This window comes from Pseudophryne corroboree, chromosome 3 (assembly GCF_028390025.1).
Source record: "Pseudophryne corroboree isolate aPseCor3 chromosome 3, aPseCor3.hap2, whole genome shotgun sequence".
Classification (NCBI taxonomy): Eukaryota; Metazoa; Chordata; class Amphibia; order Anura; family Myobatrachidae; genus Pseudophryne; species Pseudophryne corroboree.
Window position 1 is genome coordinate 570,583,931 of NC_086446.1, and position 22,571 is coordinate 570,606,501.

The 22,571-nt window shown below is 43.6% G+C and overlaps 1 protein-coding gene across 2 annotated transcripts in view; it reads left to right on the top strand.

The window, feature by feature from the left end:
- The window catches only part of LOC135056329 (cGMP-dependent protein kinase 2-like), a 423,162-nt gene that overhangs the window by 170,519 nt on the left and 230,072 nt on the right, over nt 1–22,571 (top strand). For both annotated transcript variants that reach the window (XM_063961323.1, XM_063961324.1), the window contains 2 exons: nt 16,499–17,114; nt 19,577–19,743. In XM_063961323.1, the coding sequence (XP_063817393.1) occupies nt 16,651–17,114; nt 19,577–19,743 (631 nt within the window). In that variant the 5' untranslated portion in view covers nt 16,499–16,650. The remainder of the gene's footprint in view (nt 1–16,498; nt 17,115–19,576; nt 19,744–22,571) is intronic.

Here is a 22,571-nt window from a genome sequence, read left to right on the forward strand (position 1 = left end):
TAATCCCACTGTCGGATTCTCGCGAGATTCGTATTCCATATAAAGAGCCGCGCGTCACCGCCATTTTCATTCGTGCATTGGAGATTGAACGGAGAGGACGTGGCTACGTTCTCTCCCTGAAAAGCTCTGTATCTGTGCTCAGTGTGCTGCAAATATCTGTGCTCAGTGTGCTGCAAATATCTGTGCTCAGTGTGCTGCAAATATCTACGTTCTCTGCCTGAAAACGCTCCATATCTGTGCTCAGTGTGCTGCAAATATCTATGTTCTCTGCCTGAAAAGCTCCATATCTGTGCTCAGTGTGCTGAAAATATCTGTGCTCAGTGTGCTGCATTGTGGGGACCACCAGTATATAATTATAGAAGTACAGTACAGTAGGCCATTGCTGTATCTTGCAGCTCCGTGTAAGACTCAGTTCTAGACAGTATCCTGATCATCAGTGCTCAATATCTGCTGCATTGTTGTGTGACCAGTATATACTATATATATTATATATAGTAGTACAGTGCAGCATTATCGTGACCAACAGTATATAGTTGTACAGTACAGTAGGCCGTTGCTGTATCTTGCAGCTCCGTGTCACTGCAAGTATCCATATCTGTGCTGCATTGTTGTGAGCAGTATATATAGTAGTACTGTGCAGCATTTTGGTGACCAACAGTATATAGTTGTGCAGTACAGTAGTCCATTGCGGTATCTTGCAGCTCTGTGTCACTGAAAGTATCAATATATGTGCTGCATTGTTGTGAGCAGTATATATAGTAGTACAGTGCAGCATTTTGGTGACCAACAGTATATAGTTGTACAGTACAGTAGGCCATTGCTGTATCTTGCAGCTCCGTGTCACTGCAAGTATCCATATCTGTGCTGCATTGTTGTGAGCAGTATATATAGTAGTACAGTGCAGCATTTTGGTGACCAACAGTATATAGTTGTACAGTACAGTAGGCCATTGCTGTATCTTGCAGCTCCATGTCAGACTCAGTTCTAGACAGTATCCTGATCATCAGTGCTCAATATCTGCTGCATTGTTGTGTGAGCAGTATATACTATATGTATTATATATAGTAGTTGTTATGAGCCACGGCATGGCTCATTCCTGTTTTGCATTTTGGTTATGTATTTTATGTTTTACTTCTGTTTCTGTTCCCTTGGCTTTTGTGAGGTGTCCGGTGTCCACCCTTAAGGAGAGGGTACTGTTATGAACCCCAAGCAGGGGTTCATTCCTGTTCACTTTCTGTCCATGTATTTTATGTTATAGTTCTCTTGCAGGCCAGGATTTCCTTTGCTCTGGTTTAGAAGACTCTTGTTGGCCGCCGGTGGTGAGTCCGTGTAATTGCAGCCTGTTTCCATGTGTTTAGCCTCACCTGTCTGTTAATTGCACCTGTCAGTTTGGAGTCGTGCAGCAGGGCAGCTGCACAACATAATTAATTAGGGTTCCTGCTGTGATTGGAGGTATTCCTTGTTATATTCTCCCTCACTGCCTGACACAGATGCCGGTGATAGCTTCTGTCTAGCTGCTTCCTGCCTTGAAGCATTCCTGTCCAGGGGTCCTGTGGCTTTGCCTGTGTCTGATCCAGTATCCTGCCTTGAAGCATCCCTGTCCAGGAGTCCTGTGGCTTTGCCTGTGTCTGATCCAGTATCCTGCCTTGAAGCATTCCTGTCCAAGAGTCCTGTGGCTTTGCCTGTGTCTGATCCAGTATCCTGCTTCTTGGCGTTCACTGGTCTGTCGTTTGGAATTCTGCCTGTCCTCCGGTCCTGATAGCCTGTGTCAGCTACTTTGGGGGTTCCTGTCCTTTTGCTAGTATTCGTACCGGTTTCGTGAGTAGCGGCTTTGCCGCGTCCCTCGGCCTAGGCCGTAGCTACCTGTTGCTTTTGCTTTGGATTTTCTGCAGAGGGTTCTGCGTGTGCTGTCCTCAACGGAACACAGCGGTGTTGTGTCGGCGTGTGGACAGCACAGCCTTTGTTCTAGTTTTTGTCTTGGTGGCTGTGCCGCACATACTTTATTTTAGTTCTGTAGCACCCTTAACTGGGTACTTCCTTCTCTAGTTAGAGGTTCCCCTTGTCATCACTCCATCTCAGTCTACGCCTTGTCTCCAACTAAGACCGGGGGGCATCGGAGTTGGGCAGACATAATCCGCCCTTCAAACGCGGCTGCCGTGGGCCCAAGAAACCATAGTCATGCAGGTGTAGGCTGACAACAAGGGTGAGACAACGGAGATAGGGATCCTTGGGGGTGCTGCCGAGCTCTGTTTATATTGCAGCTTGCGTTCCTGTACTTGGGGCTCATTCGCATAGTTCCAGGAGTACCAAGTACAGTGAACGTAACATTATTACCTGCCGATACAAAAAAAAAAAAAGCTAAATAGTAGTTGTTTTTTTTGTCCCAGTCCTGTCTAGAATCCAGTCCTGTCTAGAATCCAGTCCTGTCTAGAGTCCAGTATTCAGAACCCAGTCCAGTGTTCAGTACCCAGTCCAGTCTTGTCTAGTTCAAAATCCAGTCTTGTCTAGTTAAAAATCCAGTCTTGCCTTGTCTAGTTCAAAATCCAGTCCAGTCTTGCCTTGTCTAGTTCAAAATCCAGTCCAGTCTTGTCTTGTCTAGTTCAAAATCCAGTCCAGTCTTGTCTTGTCTAGTCTTGTCTTGTCTAGTCTGAAGTCCTCCTATGCCTACTATGCAAGCCCTGCAGGCATCTCTCTCAGCCCTGAACTCTGCTTTCAGTGCTTTGAAACCTGAGCGGCTGGAAGTTTTGCAGCAATCCTTAAAGCAACTGCAAAACCTTCTGACCAAAATGTTGCTTATCTTGCCAGAAGTCATTGAGAGTTCATCTATCTCTAAAGAGACTCTTGCTCACAATATGGTGACAAGAGAATCCTCAGGTTCGGTTGGAGAGAAAAGGTTTAACATTTTTCTGTGGCCCAGGCTCTCAGAAGAGGAGCGTCTGCGTCGCAGAAACTTAAATTTATGCCTATATTGTGGGGGTTTCGGCCACTATCTGCAGACCTGTGAGTTGCGCAAGCCAAAGTGTGGTGACAAGTCCTACCCTCTGGCCAAGTTGAGTCAGGATTTAAGACCTACTCCTGTCTCCACTGTGGCAGAGGTACTTGTCACAAAACCCACACTAAAAAGCACTCTGTCCTATAATTGGGGTCCTTGGGCTAGGGAGCCCCATTATAGATTCAGGAACCAAAGGAGAATTTTTCTCTCCTCTCTTGACTTTCCTGTTGAATCAGAGTTGCAAACCCCGGTAGTGGAATCTCTGGGTGCTGAAGTGGTGCACGATGCCCAGGGTCCTGAAGCGGTGCCTGATGCCTAGGGTCCTGGACTGGTGCCTGATGCTCTGGGTCTAGGAGCGGTGCCCGATGCTCTGGGTCTAGGAGTGGTGCCCGATGCTCTGGGTCTAGGAGTGGTGCCCGATGCTCTGGGTCTAGGAGCGGTGCCCGATGCTCTGGGTCTAGTAGCGGTGCCCGACGCTCCGGGTCGAAGAGGGACATCTGATATAATAGCTCAGGTGTCAATACCAGAAGGGGTCTCAGAAGCTGTTACCCCAGGTAGGGACTTGAAAAGCACAACCCCAGAAAGGGTATCTAAAACCATAGTTCTAGAAGGGAACTCGAGAAGCAAAACCCCAGAAGGGATCTTTGAAGTAATATCCCCAGGTGGGGTCTCGAGAGACACAGCCCCAGAGTAGAGTCTAGAGGTCGCTTCCCCAGGAAAGGACTCAAGAGGCATAGCTTTAGTGGAGGTTCTGAAGGTCATAGCTTCAGCAAAAGTCCCAGAGGTCATAATCCTGGGAGAAGTCTCGATAATTATTGACTCTGAGAGGGAGGCTGACGGTCCGGTCCCAGAGAGGGAGGCCACTGCCCCAGCGGGTTTCCCAAAGGCCACTGGCCCAGCAGGGTTCCCGAAGGCCACTGCCCCAGCAGGGTTCCCGAAGGCCACTGCCCCAGTGGGGGTCCCGAAGGCCACTGCCCCAGCGGGGAACCGAAGGCCACTGCCCCAGAGGGTGTCCCGAAGGCCACTGCCCTAGAGGGGGTCCCGAAGGCCACTGCCCCAGAGGGGGTCCTGAAGGCCACTGCCCCAAAGAGGGTCCCGAAGGTCACTGCCCCAAAGAGAGTCCCGAAGGCCACAGCCTCGAGTAAGGTCAGTAGTGACCTGGTCCTAGCAATGCACTCCAGTCAGTCAGATGGGAAGGAAGCAGATCCTGACTCTGTTGATATCTCAACATCTATAGTCTTTGATGGGGACTTAGTCCAATTTCTGGTGCTTTACAAACACTACTTCACCATTATGCTGCCTAGACCATTTTTGGGCATCACCTCAGAGAACCTGGTGTCCTATCTGATATATTCCTTTAGAGGGGAGCCTTTAGAATGGGCGTCCAACTTAGTTAAAAATAATGATCCCATTCTTCAGGATCCCCCGGCATTCAGTGATGCAGTTATTAAGAAATATGGTTCCAAAGAAATTGGTTCAGGTTCCTCTAGGTCACCCATCTTATCTGCTGAGAGTCCACCGTATACTGTAAACTCAGTACAAAAATCTCAGCCCATTGCTTTGACTGCAGGATGTGCTTTTCTGTCTTCTTCTAGTAGTAGTACTTTGCCTGAAAGTTCAGCTCCCAAGGATAAGAAACCAATCTCTGATTTGAACCCAGCATTGCTGGAAGGTACCATCAGTTCAGACAATGTTTGGGGAATTACCTTGGTCAGACCTCAAGAACCTTGTAAAAAAGAGAAGAAGAAAAAGAAATAAATATTGACTCTTGCCTTGTTTAAAAAAAGAAAATAAATAGAAAGTATCCATATCTGTGCTGCATTGTTGTGAGCAGTATATATAGTAGTACAGTGCAGCATTTTGGTGACCAACAGTATATAGTTGTACAGTACAGTAGTCCATTGCTGTATCTTGCAGCTCTGTGTCACTGCAAGTATCCATATCTGTGCTACATTGTTGTGAGCAGTATATATAGTAGTACAGTGCAGCATTTTGGTGACCAACAGTATATAGTTGTACAGTACAGTAGGCCATTGCTGTATCTTGCAGCTCCATGTCAGACTAAGTTCTAGACAGTATCCTGATCATCAGTGCTCAATATCTGCTGCATTGGTGTGTGAGCAGTATATACTATATGTATTATATATAGTAGTTGTTATGAGCCACGGCATGGCTCATTCCTGTTTTGCATTTTGGTTATGTATTTTATGTTTTACTTCTGTTTCTGTTCCCTTGGCTTTTGTGGGGTGTCCGGTGTCCACCCTTAAGTAGAGGGTACTGTTATGAACCACAAGCAGGGGTTCATTCCTGTTCACTTTCTGTCCATGTATTTTATGTTATAGTTCTCTTGCAGGCCAGGATTTCCTTTGCTCTGGTTTAGAAGACTCTTGTTGGCCGCCGGTGGTGAGTCTGTGTTATTGCAGCCTGTTTCCATGTGTTTAGCCTCACCTGTCTGTTAATTGCACCTGTCAGTTTGGAGTCGTGCAGTAGGGCAGCTGCATGACATAATTAATTAGGGTTCCTGCTGTGATTGGAGGTATTCCTTGTTATATTCTCCCTCACTGCCTGACACAGATGCCAGTGATCGCTTCTGTCTAGCTGCTTCCTGCCTTGATGCATTCCTGTCCAGGAGTCCTGTGGCTTTGCCTGTGTCTGATCCAGTATCCTGCCTTGAAGCATCCCTGTCCAGGAGTCCTGTGGCTTTGCCTGTGTCTGATCCAGTATCCTGCCTTGAAGCATTCCTGTCCAAGAGTCCTGTGGCTTTGCCTGTGTCTGATCCAGTATCCTGCTTCTTGGTGTTCACTGGTCTGTCGTTTGGAATTCTGCCTGTCCTCCGGTCCTGAGAGCCTGTGTCAGCTACTTTGGGGGTTCCTTTGCTTTTGCCAGTATTCGTACCGGTTTTGTGAGTAGCGGCTTTGCCGCGTCCCTCGGCCTAGTCCGTAGCTACCTGTTGCTTTTGCTTTGGATTTTCTGCAGAGGGTTCCGCGTGTGCTGTCCTCACCGGAACACAGCGGTGGCATGAAATGCCATCAACGTTGTCTGCCAAGGCCGATGCCCAATGTCATAGTAGAGAGCGTGTAAAATCCAAAAAACAAAAGTTCAGTAAAATGACCCAAAAATCTAAATTAGAAGCATCTGAGGAGAAGCGTAAACTTGCCAATATGCCACTTACGACACGAAGTGGCAAGGAACGGCTGAGGCCCTGGCCTATGTTCATGGAGAGTGGTTCAGCTTCACATGAGGAATTGAGGAATTTTCCCGCTAGAAAAATGAAGAGTTAAGCTGGCAAAAGCACAGCAATGAACTGTGCGTTCTTCTAAATCACAAATCCCCAAGGAGAGACCAATTGTGTCGGTTGCTATGCCCGACCTTCCCAACACTGGACGGGAAGAGGTGGCTACTTCCACCATTTGCACGCCCCCTGCAAGTGACGGAAGGAGCACCCACAGTCCAGTTCCTGATATTCAAATTGAAGATGTCACTGTTGAAGCACATCAGGATGAGGATATGGGTTTTGCTGGCGCTGAGGAGGAAATTGACAAGGAGGATTCTGATGGTGAGGTGGTTTGTTTAAGTCAGGCACCCGGGGAGACACCTGTTGTCCGTGGGATGAATATGGCCATTGACATGCCTGGTCAAAATACAAAAAAAATCACCTCTTCGGTGTGGAATTATTTCAACAGAAATGCGGACAACAGGTGTCAAGCCGTGTGTTGCCTTTGTCAAGCTGTAATAAGTATGGGAAGGATGTTAACCACCTAGGAACATCCTCCCTTATACGTCACCTGGAGCGCATTCATCAGAAGTCATTGACAAGTTCAAAAACTTTGGGTGACAGCAGAAGCAGTCCGCTGACAACTAAATCTCTTCTTCCGCTTGTACCCAAGCTCCTGCAAACCACACCAACTCCCTCAGTGTCAATTTCCTCCTTACACAGGTACGCCAATAGTCCTGCAGGCCATGTCACTGGCAAGTCTGACGAGTCCTCTCCTAACTGGGATTCCTCCGATGGATCCTTGAGTGTAACGCCTACTGCTGCTGGCGCTGCTGTTGTTGCTGCTGGGAGTCGATCGTCATCCCAGAGGGGAAGTTGGAAGACCACTTGTACTACTTCCAGTAAGCAATTGACTGTCCAACAGTCCTTTGCGAGGAAGATGAAATATCACAGCAGTCATCCTGTTGCAAAGCGGATAACTCAGGCCTTGGCAGCTGTGTTGGTGTTAGACGTGTGTCCGGTATCCACTGTTAGTTCACAGGGAATTAGAGAATTTCTAGAGGTAGTGTGTCCCCGGTACCAAATGCCATCTAGGATCTATTTCACTTAGCAGGTGACAGCGAGATTTTACCAATTAATATCAGTGATTTATAATTAATTATTAATTACAGTGATCTTGCCAAATGATTCCAGTGACTGATTTTGTCATTTTCTTCCAGTGATTTGGACCAATAATACCATTGATTAGAACAAATAATTCCTGTGATTTTGTCATTTTCTTCCAGTGATTTGGACCAATAATACCATTGATTAGAATGAATAATTCCTGTGATTTTGTCATTTTCTTCCAGTGATTTGGAACAATACCATTGATTAGAACGAATAATTCCTGTGATATTGAGGTGTTTGTGTCACTTAGCTTAGCCGCCCAGCGACCACAGTGCACCTCTTTTTCTCTTTTCTTTGCATCATGTGCTGTTTGGGGCCAATTTTTTTAAGTGCCATCCTGTCTGACACTGCAGTGCCACTCCTAGATGGGCCAGGTGTTTGTGCCGCCCTCTTGGATCGCTTAGCTTAATCATCCAGCGACCTCGGTGCAAATTTTAGGACTAAAAATAGTATTGTGAGGTGTGAGGTGTTCAGAATAGACTGGAAATGAGTGGAAATTATGGTTATTGAGGTTAATAATACTATAGGATCAAAATTACCCCCAAATTCTATGATTTAAGCTGTTTTTGAGGGGGTTTTGGAAAAAAACACCCGAATCCAAAACACACCCGAATCCGACAAAATTTTAAGGGATGTTTTGCCAAAATGCATCCGAATCCAAAACACAGCCGCGGAACCGAATCCAAAACCCGAAAAATTTCCGGTGCACATCTCTGTATATATATATAGTAATTCTTGTCATATATATATATATATATATATATAGAGTATCCCATATCCAAATATTCAGAAATACGGAATATTCCGAAATACGGATTTTTTTGAGTGAGAGTGAGATAGTGAAACCTTTGTTTTTTGATGGCTCAATGTACACAAACTTTGTTTAATACACAAAGTTATTAAAAATATTGTTTTAAATTACCTTCAGGCTGTGTGTATAAGGTGTATATGAAACATAAATGAATTGTGTGAATGTAGACACACTTTGTTTAATGCACAACGTTATAAAAAATATTGGCTAAAATGACCTTCAGGCTGTGTGTATAAGGTGTATATGTAACATAAATGAATTCTGTGCTTAGACCTAGGTCCCATCACCATGATATCTCATTATGGTATGCAATTATTCTAAAATACGGAAAAATACGATATCCAAAATACCTCTGGTCCCAAGCATTTTGGATAAGGGATACTCAACCTGTATATATAATGTGCAAAAATCCGGCACTAGCTTCTCCTTACTGGATGTTAGTAATGGCTCCGGTGCCCTCCAGGGGTTCTATGTCCCAATGTAAACGAGCGACAGTGGCGGCACTCAGAGACTTGGATAGATCTTTGATATTGCTTTTTAATTCAACGTTTCGGGCTCCAGCCCGTCGTCAGGAATAGTGTTTTTATACCCACACCAACAATCACATAATTCCTATTTCCCCCTCTCTGATTCACTGGTACATGGTCAATCAGCTTTATTCTGATGCTAGCAATGCTATGTTTGGCCTCAGCACAGTGTCGTGCCACTGGCTCTTCACTGGTCCCGGACTCAAGTGCTGCTCTGATGGCTGACCGGTGTCCGTCCATTCTTTCCCTAAACTGTCTTTCTGTCTTGCCCACGTAGCTAAGGCCACATGGGCAAGACAGAATATAAATGACATATTTGGTGGTACACGTGAGGGCATGTCGTATTTTGTATTTTTTCCCTGAGTACGGATGAGCGAAGGTGTCACCAGGTATAAGGGATCTGCATGTGGTGCACTCCAAACACCGGTAGCACCCCGCTTTTTGGCTAAGGAAATGTGACACTGAGGCTTGTTTTTTTAGTTTAGTGATATCTCTTTTTACGAGCAGATCACCTAAGTTACGGCCACGGGTATAACAAGGGAGAAGCCTGGTACCAGTTAAAGCTGGTAAGTTTTTATCCGTATTAATAATGGGCCAAAATGTCTTGGCGTATTGTTTAGTAAACTTACTTTTGGTATTAAATCTGTTGACCCATGGCAAAAACTGCTTACTACTGTCTATTATTCTACTTGTATGTAATGTGTCATGTCTAGGGATACTGAGAACTTTATCTCTCGTTTTCTCTAGCAATTTGTGTGGGTACCCCCTTTCCTGGAATTTATTTACCATTTGTTCCATGGCCAGTGCTGTTTGTAAGGGATCACTGGTAATTCTCCTTACTCTTAACATCTGAGAATAAGGTAGCCCTTCACGTAAAGGTTGTGGTTGAAAACTATCGTGCATCAGAATAGTGTTTCTGTCCGTTTCTTTTATATACATAGTCGTGTTTATACCCTCTGCCGTCAATGTGATGTTGTACATCATGTCCAGTTGCGTTGTGGCTATTAATTAAATCAGTCAATTGCGTCTCGTTACCTGTCCAAAAAATTAAGAGGTCATCTATGTACCGCAAGTATAACCTAAGATGCCTACAATTCTGAAACATATAGGCATTGGCGTACGATGGGGCCACATTGGACCCCATCGCACACCTCGCCACTTGTAGATAAAATTTGGCATCATACATGAAGTCGTTTTTGGTCAACACCAAATTTAGTAATTCCATTCAGAATTCTAACGGTGGGCCTTTGTAGTCTTTGTTGTTAGTTAATAACGTCTCAACAGCCTGTAGTCCCATATTGTGTGGAATGCAGGTATACAGGCTGCTAATGTCCGCACTACATAGCAGCGTACCTGCAGGTAGTGGTCCCAAACGTTCCATTTTTATCAACAACGATGTAGTATCTTTAAGGTATGACTCTGCCTGTTGAACACACGGATTGAGTAATGTGTCTAAATACACCGCTATTGGTTGGAATAGAGAACCCCTGGCAGAGATGATTGGTCTGCCAGGGGGTCTCACAAGACTCTTATGGATCTTGGGGACTGTGTAAAAAGCTGGCGCTACTGGAAACTCTACCATCAGAGCCTGTTTCAATTCTGTTGTGATATAACCTTTAGAAACCGCTGCATATAGTACTTTATCAAGTTTTTCTTATATTCAAACGTAGGGTCCTTAGCTAGTAATGCATACGTGCGGGTATCTGCTAGCTGTCTATGGCATTCAAGGTCATAGTCCTGTAGGGCTTGTACTACAACAGCACTGCCCTTGTCTGCTGTTCTTATTACTATGTCCGTATGTGAACTTAAAGCTGTGATGGTTTGGCGTTTCGCCTCTGTAAGATTGTTCCGGTAGGGCATATCTCTGGATGTTGCTGTGCCCAATTGATCCATGAGTCTTGTGAATGTCTTAATTGAAGGGCTGTTACTTATTGGACCAAACTGTGTCCTTGGCTGTATTTTTCTTAACTTCTCCGGTACTTCACTACTACGCTCCCTTTCAATAGCTAGTTTGGAATCCTTGAAGTGCTCCTTCAATCTAAGTGAACGATTTAACTTGTAAGTGTCAATTTTCCATTGAAAACTGTCGAAACTTGTAGTCGGTACATAGGATAAGCCCCTTGAGAGAATAGATGTTTCTTGTAACGTTAAGGGGGTAGGTGAAAGGTTAAATACTTTTTCTATTTTCTCTTGGGAGGCCTGCCTTTTGTATTGCCTCTCGTCGCCCCCTCCGCGTCCTTTTGTTGCTGGAACTTTGATTGCCGCTCGGGTTGTAACCACTAAAGGGTGTTTCTGGGTAGAAGATGTAGTTGCTTGTGGCTCCAATTCACTTGCAGAAGTGCTGGTATCATTGCGGGTATGTCTTTCCCTATATGGGCGTCTGGAGCGGAATGTGGACCTGTTTCCAGCTGGATTATTGGTGGAATTTAACCAGGAGTAAACTTGATGTTTTTGATAGTCCTGTTGAACCTTTTTGTATTTTTCTTTTTTGAACTTAATCAAATCTTGTTTATGTTGTTCTACCTGGCTGGTTAATTTGGTAAACCAGTTACCTTCTATGTCCCGCTCCAGTTTTTCTTTATGAAGTTGTTCAAAAGCTTGTATTTTATCTTTAGTTATGTTTAGTTCCCTGGTGGATTCTTCAATTACTGCTAGTATTAGGTCCATTGAACACTTGTTCAGTATTGAGATCCACTTACGGCAGAATGGTATCGAGTACCTGCCGATGGTCGGCATATTGCATACCCTGAAGCCCCTTGGGATAAGTTTTTCCCTGTAGTATTCTGATAAAGTAATACCGTGATAGTAGAAATCTACTTCTCGTTTTTTTAAATTGAAAAGATCCTGAATTAAGTCCGCGTGGGTTTGACTGCTGGCATCGTCTGAAAATTTTGTGGTATAAAGGATAGCCTCCGCTTCTGAATCCGTGAAGCTAAATTGTTCTTGTGTCTCCATCTCCATAAGATTTTGAGTCATTTCCATAGGCTCCACTGTGCCAGTGGCCATTATTGAAACTCCTCTAAACCGCTTGGCTGCGTGGTTAGTAAAAGGACCAAGAATACTGTTACTCCAACAGTGAACGATGCATGTGTCCTGTTTGGTGTAGTAATGCGCTGTGCCTTGATAGAGAGTCAGCTGTTAGCATGCCCAGCTCTCCCAATGTATAATGTGCAAAAATCCGGCACTAGCTTCTCCTTACTGGATGTTAGTAATGGCTCCTGTGCCCTCCAGGAGTTCTATGTCCCAATGTAAATGAGTGACAGTGGCGGCACTCAGAGACTTGGATAGAGCTTTGAAATTGCTTTTTAATTCAACGTTTCGGGCTCCAGCCCGTCGTCAGGAATAACAAACAGTGTGTATAACAATAACAGTGTTTTTATAACCACACCAACAATCACATAATTACCTGATCGGCTGCATCTGGGCGTCCTCCCTCCGGCGTCTGCTTCAGCGTGTCCGGGCCTCAGAAACCCCCGGCCGTCCCCGCTCCCATAGGAGCCCGAAATGTTGAATTAAAAAGCAATTTCAAAGCTCTATCCAAGTCTCTGAGTGCCGCCACTGTCGCTCGTTTATATATATATATATATATATACTGTGTGTATATATATATATATAGATAGATATATATCTGCAGTGTGTGTATGTATATATATATATATATATGTGTGTACACCATTATATATAGCTATAGACATGTTATTCTAAGTAATTAATTTTGTATTTTAACTAATGTTCTTTTCACAGTGTAAACCCTTGTAATAAAAATTACAACTTTGAATGGGCAGTATAGGTACTGAAACAAACAGACCAGGCTTCAAAAACATTAATTCTAATAACACTGTGTCTCAGTGTTAAACTGCCTGACATTTTCTTGTGCTGGCCGAGTGCCTTCAAAGCATTTCTTCATGTCACTGCAGCCTTGCGCTTCCCACGCATGCAGTAGTTTTAAAGTATAAAAGTATCCTCATATACGTCTCTTTTATAATACACCATCAATCTCTTTTAAGCTAATCATATGTTTTGGACATTACATTTATATATGTGCTAGAAAGGAAAGCATATTTTAATAGCAACATGATAAATAAAGACTATGATGTGTAATCACCCCCTATTAAACCCCCCCCCCCCCGCCACCGCCACCACCACCAACAACAACTCCCGTCCTGAGCTTCCTGTTAAGTTCTAGTTGGTCTGCAAGCACCATCTGCAAGCACCATCTGTCTATATGCCCTCTTCCCCTTTCTAGCATTATCCTTTGAGTTAACCCGATATCATTCTGAGTCGCTCCACAAGCTTTTCACATAATGATTTGGGAATAACATTTCTTGTGGATTTCTATAGTCAGGGATCTCTTGAGCCAGAGGTCTCTTCTATCATTTCATAAGCTGTGCTCACTTTACAGTACCTCAACCTTAACATTTTTGGTTTCTTCTATTGGAAAGGACCCCCCTTGTGCAACTGTCCCAATATTGTCAGAGAGTCCCGGTCTGATTAGACTGTCCTGCAATTTGGTATGTTTGTCCCAACTCATGGGACTTTGCTATGTATATCCTAACATGCAAGAGGCAGGTGGAAACTTTCACAAGGGCACAAGTAATTTCTAATGCATTTTAGTTTTGCAGGTATAATTGAGACTCAGTTGTGATACACACATACCAACATTCTAAATTGGCCAAGATGAAGGAGACATTTGTAGAGGGTTTAATAATGAGGCACACACAGTGTCCCATGGCGAGACCTAATTTAGAGCATGTGTGGCTGGACTTTTCTTAATGCAAAAAGACAAGATATTAGATCGCTGTGTAGACTTTTAAAATTCCCTTTTCTTGGCAAAATATTCTCTTAAATGGCATATCATGTGCAAACATTTTCAATTGTACATAGTTACAAAATAATTAATGATTCCACTCCATGTAAAAGTGCTAAATATTCTGCTTTGTGGCCACCCCACAATAGGGAAGTTTGTTTTAATATTTAATTAAAATGTACTGGTATTACTGGCATTCATACCAAAAGTTATTTTAAGTTACAGATAATACATGTATTTAAACTTGTAACTTATACCTGTATGTGGCTGCATTGGGAAAAAGTTGCTGTTCGGTGATAGAAAAATATGCTAAAGTGTGGAAGAACTAAACTATCTGTGGCATGGTGTGTAAGCTGCACTTTATAGCAGAAAATGCTAGGTGTATAAAGACACATCTTTTTCCGCAAACCATGCTACTTGAGTCCCTCCTCCACTCAAAAGAGGGCATGCTCCTGATTAGCTCACACACGGCTGCCAAAGAGGAAGAAACAAGAAAGAGCAGCCAGGGTGAGAGAGTACAATCAGCTTTCTGTACACATCTGGTTTATGTTGTGGCTTATAAAGATGAGATGTGGCCAGTATAAAGATCAGAGACCATTCTGACAGTCATTGTACGATGCACTATTACCTGGTGGCTAGTGTACCGTACATAGGGTGTCATTCCGAGTTGATCGCTCGCTAGCAGTTTTTAGCAGCCATGCATAGTTGCTGCCTACGGGGGAGTGTATTTTCGCTTTGCAAGTGTGCGAACGCCTGTGCAGCAGAGCACCTGCAAACACATTTTGTGCAAAACAAGACCAGTCCTGTAGTTACTTATCCTGTGCGATGATTGCTGCGACGAGTGACACGGTAATGACGTCAGATACCCTCCCAGCAAACGCCCGGCCATGCCTGCATTTTTCCAAACACTCCCAGAAAACGGTCAGTTGACACCCATAAATTTCTGTCAATCTCCTTGCGATCGGCTGTGCGAATGGAATCGTCGCTAGAACCAGTGCAAAACCACAATGGACTTCGTACCCTTATGACGTGCATGCGCATATGCATGCGCAGATTAGCCGTTTTTGTCACTGATCGCTAGGCAGCGAACAACGACAGCTAGCGATCAACTCGGAATGACCCCCACAGACCAGTGTCTGGTATGTAGTGGAGTATCTTGTGGACATGTGTGCTCTAGAGCCCAATCTATGGTGGCTTGTTAATGGTGGCCATAGATGCCATAACATGGGGTCACTGACCACGTAACATCTTATATATCGAGTGTTTAGCCAGCATTTGAAAAAATGGCCTATGGTGTGTTAGTAGCACTAAGGCATACTGATGGATTTTTGGTCCATATTTCTGTCATAATTGCTGACATTGCATGCCTGTCCATCAGGAAATGCCTGAAGGGTAGAGCTACTTGAGAAATGTGGCATTTTATGTGCAATGTCACAAATCATGGCACCACACAAAGAGGGGCATCATGGCTTAATTACATGATTCACCACAAATCGAGTCATGAAGTCCCCGACTGGCCTAGTTCTCTGGGGAAGTGGGCAGGATCCAGGAGGTTGCTCTACTCATGCAGGAGTCCAGGACAATGTGCTGACATTTGTTAGTCTCCTAGAAATTCCGGTAGAGTAGGCAAGTGTGACTGGAGGGCTATGTACATAGTCAGGGATGTTTTCAGAATGTGCTCTTCCTTACAGTGCTGTGGTAGAAGGCACCTTCAATTAGTTACAGGATGTTACAGAAGTTATCATGCGGCACTATTTAATATCATGTCCTCTGTGATTTAGACTTAAAGATACATTATAATGAATAATTAATTTCTAAATAATGTATGATTTTGCATGGCTTATCTTGTTAATTAAAACAATGGTACTCCGTGTCAGTGTTGCTTTTCTTCTTCAGGGTCCATAGGTATCCACAGGGATAACCTTGGTTTGTACTGTGTTGCCAAATAAATATTCTGTTCTAATTATGTATTGAATGTTTTTTGACAGGTAATAGTGAAGATAAGGCTGTGTTGCTTACAGTCAAATCAGATGCTGCCTGTCATTTTTTTAGCACAGTGTAGAAAATTGGAACCAGCGTTTCATACTGTAGATTGCACGGGGCAACACAACCTTTTCTTCCATTGTTACTGGGGACTAGTTTTCATGAACGTCCCCTAAATTTTTATGACTTTGAAAAATATTTAAACTGAAAAAAATAATAATACAGGTTGAGTATCCTATATCCAAATATTCCGAAATACGGAATATTCCGAAATACGGACTTTTTTGAGTGAGAGTGAGATAGTGAAACCTTTGTTTTTTGATGGCTCAATGTACACAAACTTTGTGTATTAAACAAAGTTATTAAAAATATTGTATTAAATGACCTTCAGGCTGTGTGTATAAGGTGTATATGAAACATAAATGAATTGTGTGAATGTAGACACACTTTGTTTAATGCACAAAGTTATAAAAAATATTGGCTAAAATGACCTTCAGGCTGTGTGTATAAGGTGTATATGTAACATAAATGTATTCTGTGCTTAGATTTAGGTCCCATCACCATGATATCTCATTATGGTATGCAATTATTCCAAAATACGGAAAAATCCCATATCCAAAATACCTTTGGTCCCAAGCATTTTGGATAAGGGATACTCAACCTGTAATAATAATTGAAGAACCTTTACTAAACTTTTGGGCAAAAAACGTATATTTAGTTTTAATTATCTGGCAGGTCTCGACTCAATTTAAATATGTGTACAAGATAGATAAATAAATAAATCATATTTCTGATGGTGTTATACTATATTAGGTCTTTGCTTATCTAGACATGTAAATGCATGTAATTGCTGAAGTATTGCAATAAACAAAATAGTATTAATGCAATACTGTGCACAATTGTATAATTGGGCTAGCATTGTGCTTAGTAGACTGAAACGTATGCATCAACTAAGGAAATAATATAGCTTTTGTTTTGTTTTTATAATTTGTAGGTTATGAATAGATTTAACAGTAAATCTCAACATGAAAATTTCATCTGGATAAATTCTTTGTTCTAACCAACATTTTAAGAGTTTTGAAATAGAATCATGAAAAGAACAGACATCTAAGTGGCAATTATTGAGCAAAGTACCTTTCCTTCGGGATGTACAATCAGAACAGCATGGGAAATGGAACTATTAGAGCCCCACGAAGGGAGGATAGCTGCCTCTCCTCTAGGAGGAGAGAACATTCCTCTGGGGCTTTTGCTAAACTGCAGGAGACGGTGCTGCTTCTAGAAGAGGAGCTGAGACAGAAATGGAAAGAGCTGCAAGAAAAGGATGACAAAATCAAACAGTTGGAGAAGGAACTGGAAACGAAATCCATCCAGATTGACAAACTGCAGGATGCTATTGGGTACAACAACGTCCAGCTGTCCCCCAAGGGTAGTCAGAAGAAGAAACTTCTAAGTGTTATAAACCAAGGGCCTGCTCAGTATAATGAGAAAGCACCAGAAGCCCACCGACGTCAGAAAGCTAAGGAGGGGGTGTCAGCAGAGCCAACTTCACGGCATTATTACAGTCCCAGTTGTCAGAACCCTGATGTTACCTGCATCCGTAAGGACTCTAGGTAAGAACAGATGTGAACTCTACCACAGTCAGTGTGTAAACTGCACCATATCTCTGGCCTTACAAGCATAGCTCAATTAAATTTGCCATGGCCTTACAAGCATAACTCAATTAAATTAGCCATGGCCTTACAAGAATAGCAGCTGAAATTTACCCTGCCATACAAACATAGCTAGTTACAGTACATTTACCCTGCCAAAGAAGCATAGCTACTTAAATTTACCATGCCATACAAACATAACTAAATGAAATGTGCTTGCCATACACGCGTGGCTAACTTCAATTTACCCTGCCATACAGGCATAGCTCACTGAAAATGACCCTGCTGTACAGGCATAGATAGTTAGCTTAAATTTACCTTGCCCTAGAAGTAGAGCTAACTTACATCTACCCTGGCCTTAAGCATAGCTAGCTTAGATGTATGTTAATGGAACAAGTATAGCAGATCAAATTTACCCTGCCACGTTGTTAGCACTGTGTTATTTCACCTAATGTATCAATGCTCCAACACCAAAAGGAAGATTGCAGGTTCTGTAAAGCACAGACTGGGCCAGTTATGGTAAATGTGGTTCTATTTGCAAGAAATGAAGCCGGGGGCAGGTGATTCTCAAAACTTGACTCATGCAGATGGCTATTATTTGCAGTTGTGCACATTGTATCAAAGTGCATACATCTGTCCCAAATAACCATAAACATTTTTACAGTACACCTTTTCATTGGCAGCCCAGAGGCCACTATTGTTCCTTAAGCTAGGAACACACTGTGCGACATATTGGCCATTCAAGCAAATCAGCTGATGTATCGCGATTGTGTGTATACAAACGATATGTCTGTAAACAACGTCATTCACTGACATATCTCGTCAGCTGTGCTGCACAACTGACGACTTACACATTTACAGATATAAATCGGCACATCTGGTTGTGTGTATGGGCGGTCACTGCTGGGGGGGCAAATTGAAATGCCAACCCAGCTGGATGTCAAACATCAAGCAGCCGCTCTGTCAGCACGACTTTGGTGTGTAGCCAGCCTTAGAAGGATCAGCCGTGGACATCCTGGCCAGCATAGTATTGGTCCTCCTGGGATTTGCTTCACACAGTGCTCATATTTTATTAACAGGTACTAAATTTAGCTAGTCTCTAAATATACCAGTTTGACTAGTAAGTCATAGGTTTATCATAGGTTTATCTACTGTTTAGGCTGTGTGAAAGTATATACTACTTGATACAGGCCATGAAAACTATGGGGGAGATTTATCTAAGCATGGAGAGAGATAAAGTGGAGAGTGATAAAGTACCAACCAATCAGCTCTTCTTCAAATGCAGTCTGTTAAGTGACAGTTAGAAACTGATTGGTTGGTACAGTGTCGGACTGGGACATGAAGGGCCCATCGGGGGAATGCAGCTATAATGGCCCATACTTAGGGGTGTGGCCAGCCTACAAAGAGGGTGTGACCAGCCTCCACAGATGCTTGAAATACACAATAGTTTAGTGCAGTGTAATGCAACATATCTATCATGGGTGGTCTTCAGTTTGCCGGCTGTCAGGATCCTGACGCACCACCGGCATACCCTACTACACCCATCTACCATGTATAATACAAGTGCACAGTCTGGAACCTGTTCCCTAGAGGAAGGAGTGGGCCCTCAGGCAGTGGGGCCTACTGGTGGTTTCCCTGGTACACCTGTGGGCCAGTCCGACTCTGGGTTGGTAGTTTATCTTTCTCCACTTTATCTTTCTCCAAGTTCTGATACATCTCCCTCTATGCTGACCACTATTGATGTGTAAACAAAAGCTTTGTCCAGTGTATATATTACTTAATGCATTAGTTCCCCTTTAAAAAAAAAATTGTAGATTTCAGCAAATGAAAATTCCGGTAAATTCTGTTCTGTCCGTGACAAATGTTGTCGCCCTTTTACCAGCAGCAGTTCTCTTTGTATATTGTCAAACCATCACCAGCCCAATTGAAAAACAATTAGTCCTCTTGCTAAAAGGTTACAGTACCGCTGAGCATTTCTGATATCACTTTAATGATCATCTTCGAAAATGCCATAAAGTCAGACTCCCATGAGGAAACCATTTGGAATTATTCCAGCGTCTAACAAAGCAATTTTCTCATACAGCTAAAAAATATGGGAAAGAACATATGTGCCTTTGTCTTAAAATGATTACTGGGTACAGTCTCCCACGTGGAGAAATATATTCCTCTTTCTCATCCTGAGGCAGACTATTGTGAAAATGATATTCACAATGACATTTATTCTCCACTGTGTGGGAGAACAGCACAAATATTTACATTTGTTGTGGACAAATGTGTTATAATCCCTCCATTACATTTATTACTCATACAGTATCTTAAAGCAGATGACACACTTTTTTTATTGAGATTCTCTGACAATTTCATAATTATGCAGTTAATATGTATGAATAAAGCAGAAATGAACTGTATACTTTTATCTCTAGTGCCAAGAAGCTTATCACTGGAGCAATCATGAGTAATGACTTCTTAAGGCAGCTGGAGGCATCACATGTACGGAGGATGGTGGACTGTATGTATGAGCGGCTATACAGCCAATCACAACTTGTCATTCAGGAAGGTGCAGCCGGAAACCATCTTTATGTCTTGGCAGGTAAGGAGCAGGCACATTTATTTTTGTAAATTATATGCAGAAGTCCTTATATAAGGGTTAATTCAGAGTTGATCGCAGCAGCAAATTTGTTAGCAGTTGGGCAAAAATATGGGGGTAATTCCAAGTTGATCGCAGCAGGATTTTTGTTAGCAATTGGGCAAAACCATGGCCCTCATTCCGAGTTGTTCGCTTGCTAGCTGATTTTAGCAGCATTGCACACGCTAGGCCGCCGCCCTCTGGGAGTGTATCTTGGCATAGCAAAATTGCGAATGAAAAATTAGCAGAATTGCGAATAGAAAATTCTTAGCAGTTTCTGAGTAGCTCGAGACTTACTCCTACACTGCGATCAGCTCAGGCCGTTTCGTTCCTGGTTTGACGTCACAAACACGCCCTGCATTCGGCCAGCCACTCCCCCGTTTCTCCCAAAACTCCCGCGTTTTTCCCTGACACGCCTGCATTTTTTAGCGAACGCCGGGAAAACGTAGTTACCACCCAGAAACGCCCCTTTTCTGTCAATCGTTTACCGAACACCAGTGCGACTGAAAATCGCCGCAGACGCTACAGCAAAACAGCTAAGTTTTTAGTAAAATAACTAAGCGCATGCGCTCTACGTACCTTGCGCATGCGCAGGTAGCGACTAATCACAGTATAGCGAAAATCGGCAACGAGCGAACAACTCGGAATGACCCCCCATGTGCACTGCAGGGGAGGCAGATATAACATGTGCAGAGAGAGTTAGATTTGGGTGGGGTGTGTTCAATCTGCAATCTAATTTGCAGTGTAAAAATAAAGCAGCCAGTATTTACCCTGCACAGAAACAAAATAACCCACCCAAATCTAACTCTTTCTGCACATGTTATATCTGCCTCCCCTGCAGTGCACATGGTTTTGCCCAATTGCTAAAAAAAAATCCTGCTGCGATCAACTTGGAATTACCCCCTATGTGCACTGCGGGGCAGGGGGGGCAGATATAAGATGTACAGAGAGTTAGATTTGGGTGGGGTGTGTTCAAACTGAAATCTAAAATGCAGTGTAAAAATAAAGCAGCCAGTATTTACCCTGCACAGAAACAAAATAACCCATCCAAATCTAACTCTCTCTGCAAATGTTATAACTGCCCCCCCTCCGCAGTGCACATGGTTTTGCCCAACTGCTAACAAATTTGCTGCTGCGATCAACTCAGAATTACTCCGATTGGTTCATGGATGTTTTTAATTTGAGAGCTAGCTTCCCAAGAGGTACCCCTTGAGTCCCCAGTATTGCACTACAAGTACCAGCATTCCTACTGATCCCATATATGCCTCTCAAAGTTGCAATGATACACAAAGTGAAAGTAGCTGAAATAAATGTATATGCTGAAGCAGTTGCTTCAATAAGAGGGGATAGTGTATCTCCAAAATAAAAACACAAGATTCCCTAGCACATTGCTCTAAACAATAAAAATGTGTTTTGGCTGTTGGAATTAATTTTCATTTAAATAAATGCAGCACACTAGTTATACCTCCATAAATAAATAAAAATAAATAGCATTAACTTGCCATTTCTGGACCTGAACTTACTGTAAAGTTATATAATATAATACTGCATTTTGAGACTGTTGTGTCCTTTCTGTCTTAACACAGATAAGGGCCCTCATTTCGAGTTGATCCTAGCTGTGCTAAATTTAGCACAGCTACGATCATTCACAATGACATGCGGGGGGACGCCCAGCACAGGGCTAGTCCGCCCCGCATGTCAGTGCCGGCCCCCCCGCAGAAGTGCAAAGGCATCACACAGCGGCAGTTCCATCTTAACAGCAGTGTAGGCCCCTGGGCACAGCAATGCACTGGGCCCCCTACCCATCCTCCAGCGTTAGGGGTGGGGGGTGATATCAGTGGCAGCTTTGATGTTCTGCAGGCAGTAGGGGGTGTTCTATCTTCCGCTCAGCACGTAGGACCTGGAGCAGTAATTTCTTCGAATTACTCCTTTACTGCATAGATGGGGAAGGAGAGAGAACACTAAACTGTAAAGGTGAGCATTGAGCTGAATGAAGTGGCCAGGATACATAACTTCCAGGATGGTAGGGGGTGTTTAATAAGTAGGGAAGGGGTGGATATTGGAGGGGGTTTAATATTTATCATTTTCTGGTGGGAGGGCAGCTTGCTTGATTGCAGATATCTCCAGTTCCTGAAAATATATTTCTTAGCTTTGAATGGGATAATACACTAGAGAGTCCCACCTTTCAGAAGGTTCTGGGGACTTCAGTATCAGAGTTCAGGAGCCAGAGCAATTCACCAACGAAAATCTAAAACTGCATATTAGGCGTGTGGAGCTGGAGCAGGGACAGCTGCTGGGAGGCTGATATCTCTGGTTCTGGGCATAGTAGAGACAAGCTGCTAGTGTCCACCAAAAGGGGAGAATCACAGATTTTGATTATACCCTCAGAAAAACTCTTAAGTTAGACAGAACCCGAGATATCTGGCTGGGAAGAGCAATTAACAGGCTTGGATGGGGACTACTGCTTCCAAGTAAGATATCTCTGGTTCCCCAAGGCCGATTTTTAAAAATCTGGTACCCCTGGAAAGAGGGGATCCTCAGCTATCAGCCTAGGGCCCTTATACTCCTGGGGCCCTTGGGCAAGAGCCCATTCAGCCCATACGAAAAGACGGCCCTGCACAGCGGCGATGCCTTTGCACTTCAAGAGTAGCTCCCGACCAGCGCAGCTTTAGTGTGCTGGCCGGGAGCTACTCGTTGCTCCCCGGCCCGCAGTGGCTGTGTGTGACGTCACGCAGCCGCTGCGGGCCGCCCCCGCATGGTGCGGCCATGCCTGCGTTGGCCGGACCGCGCCC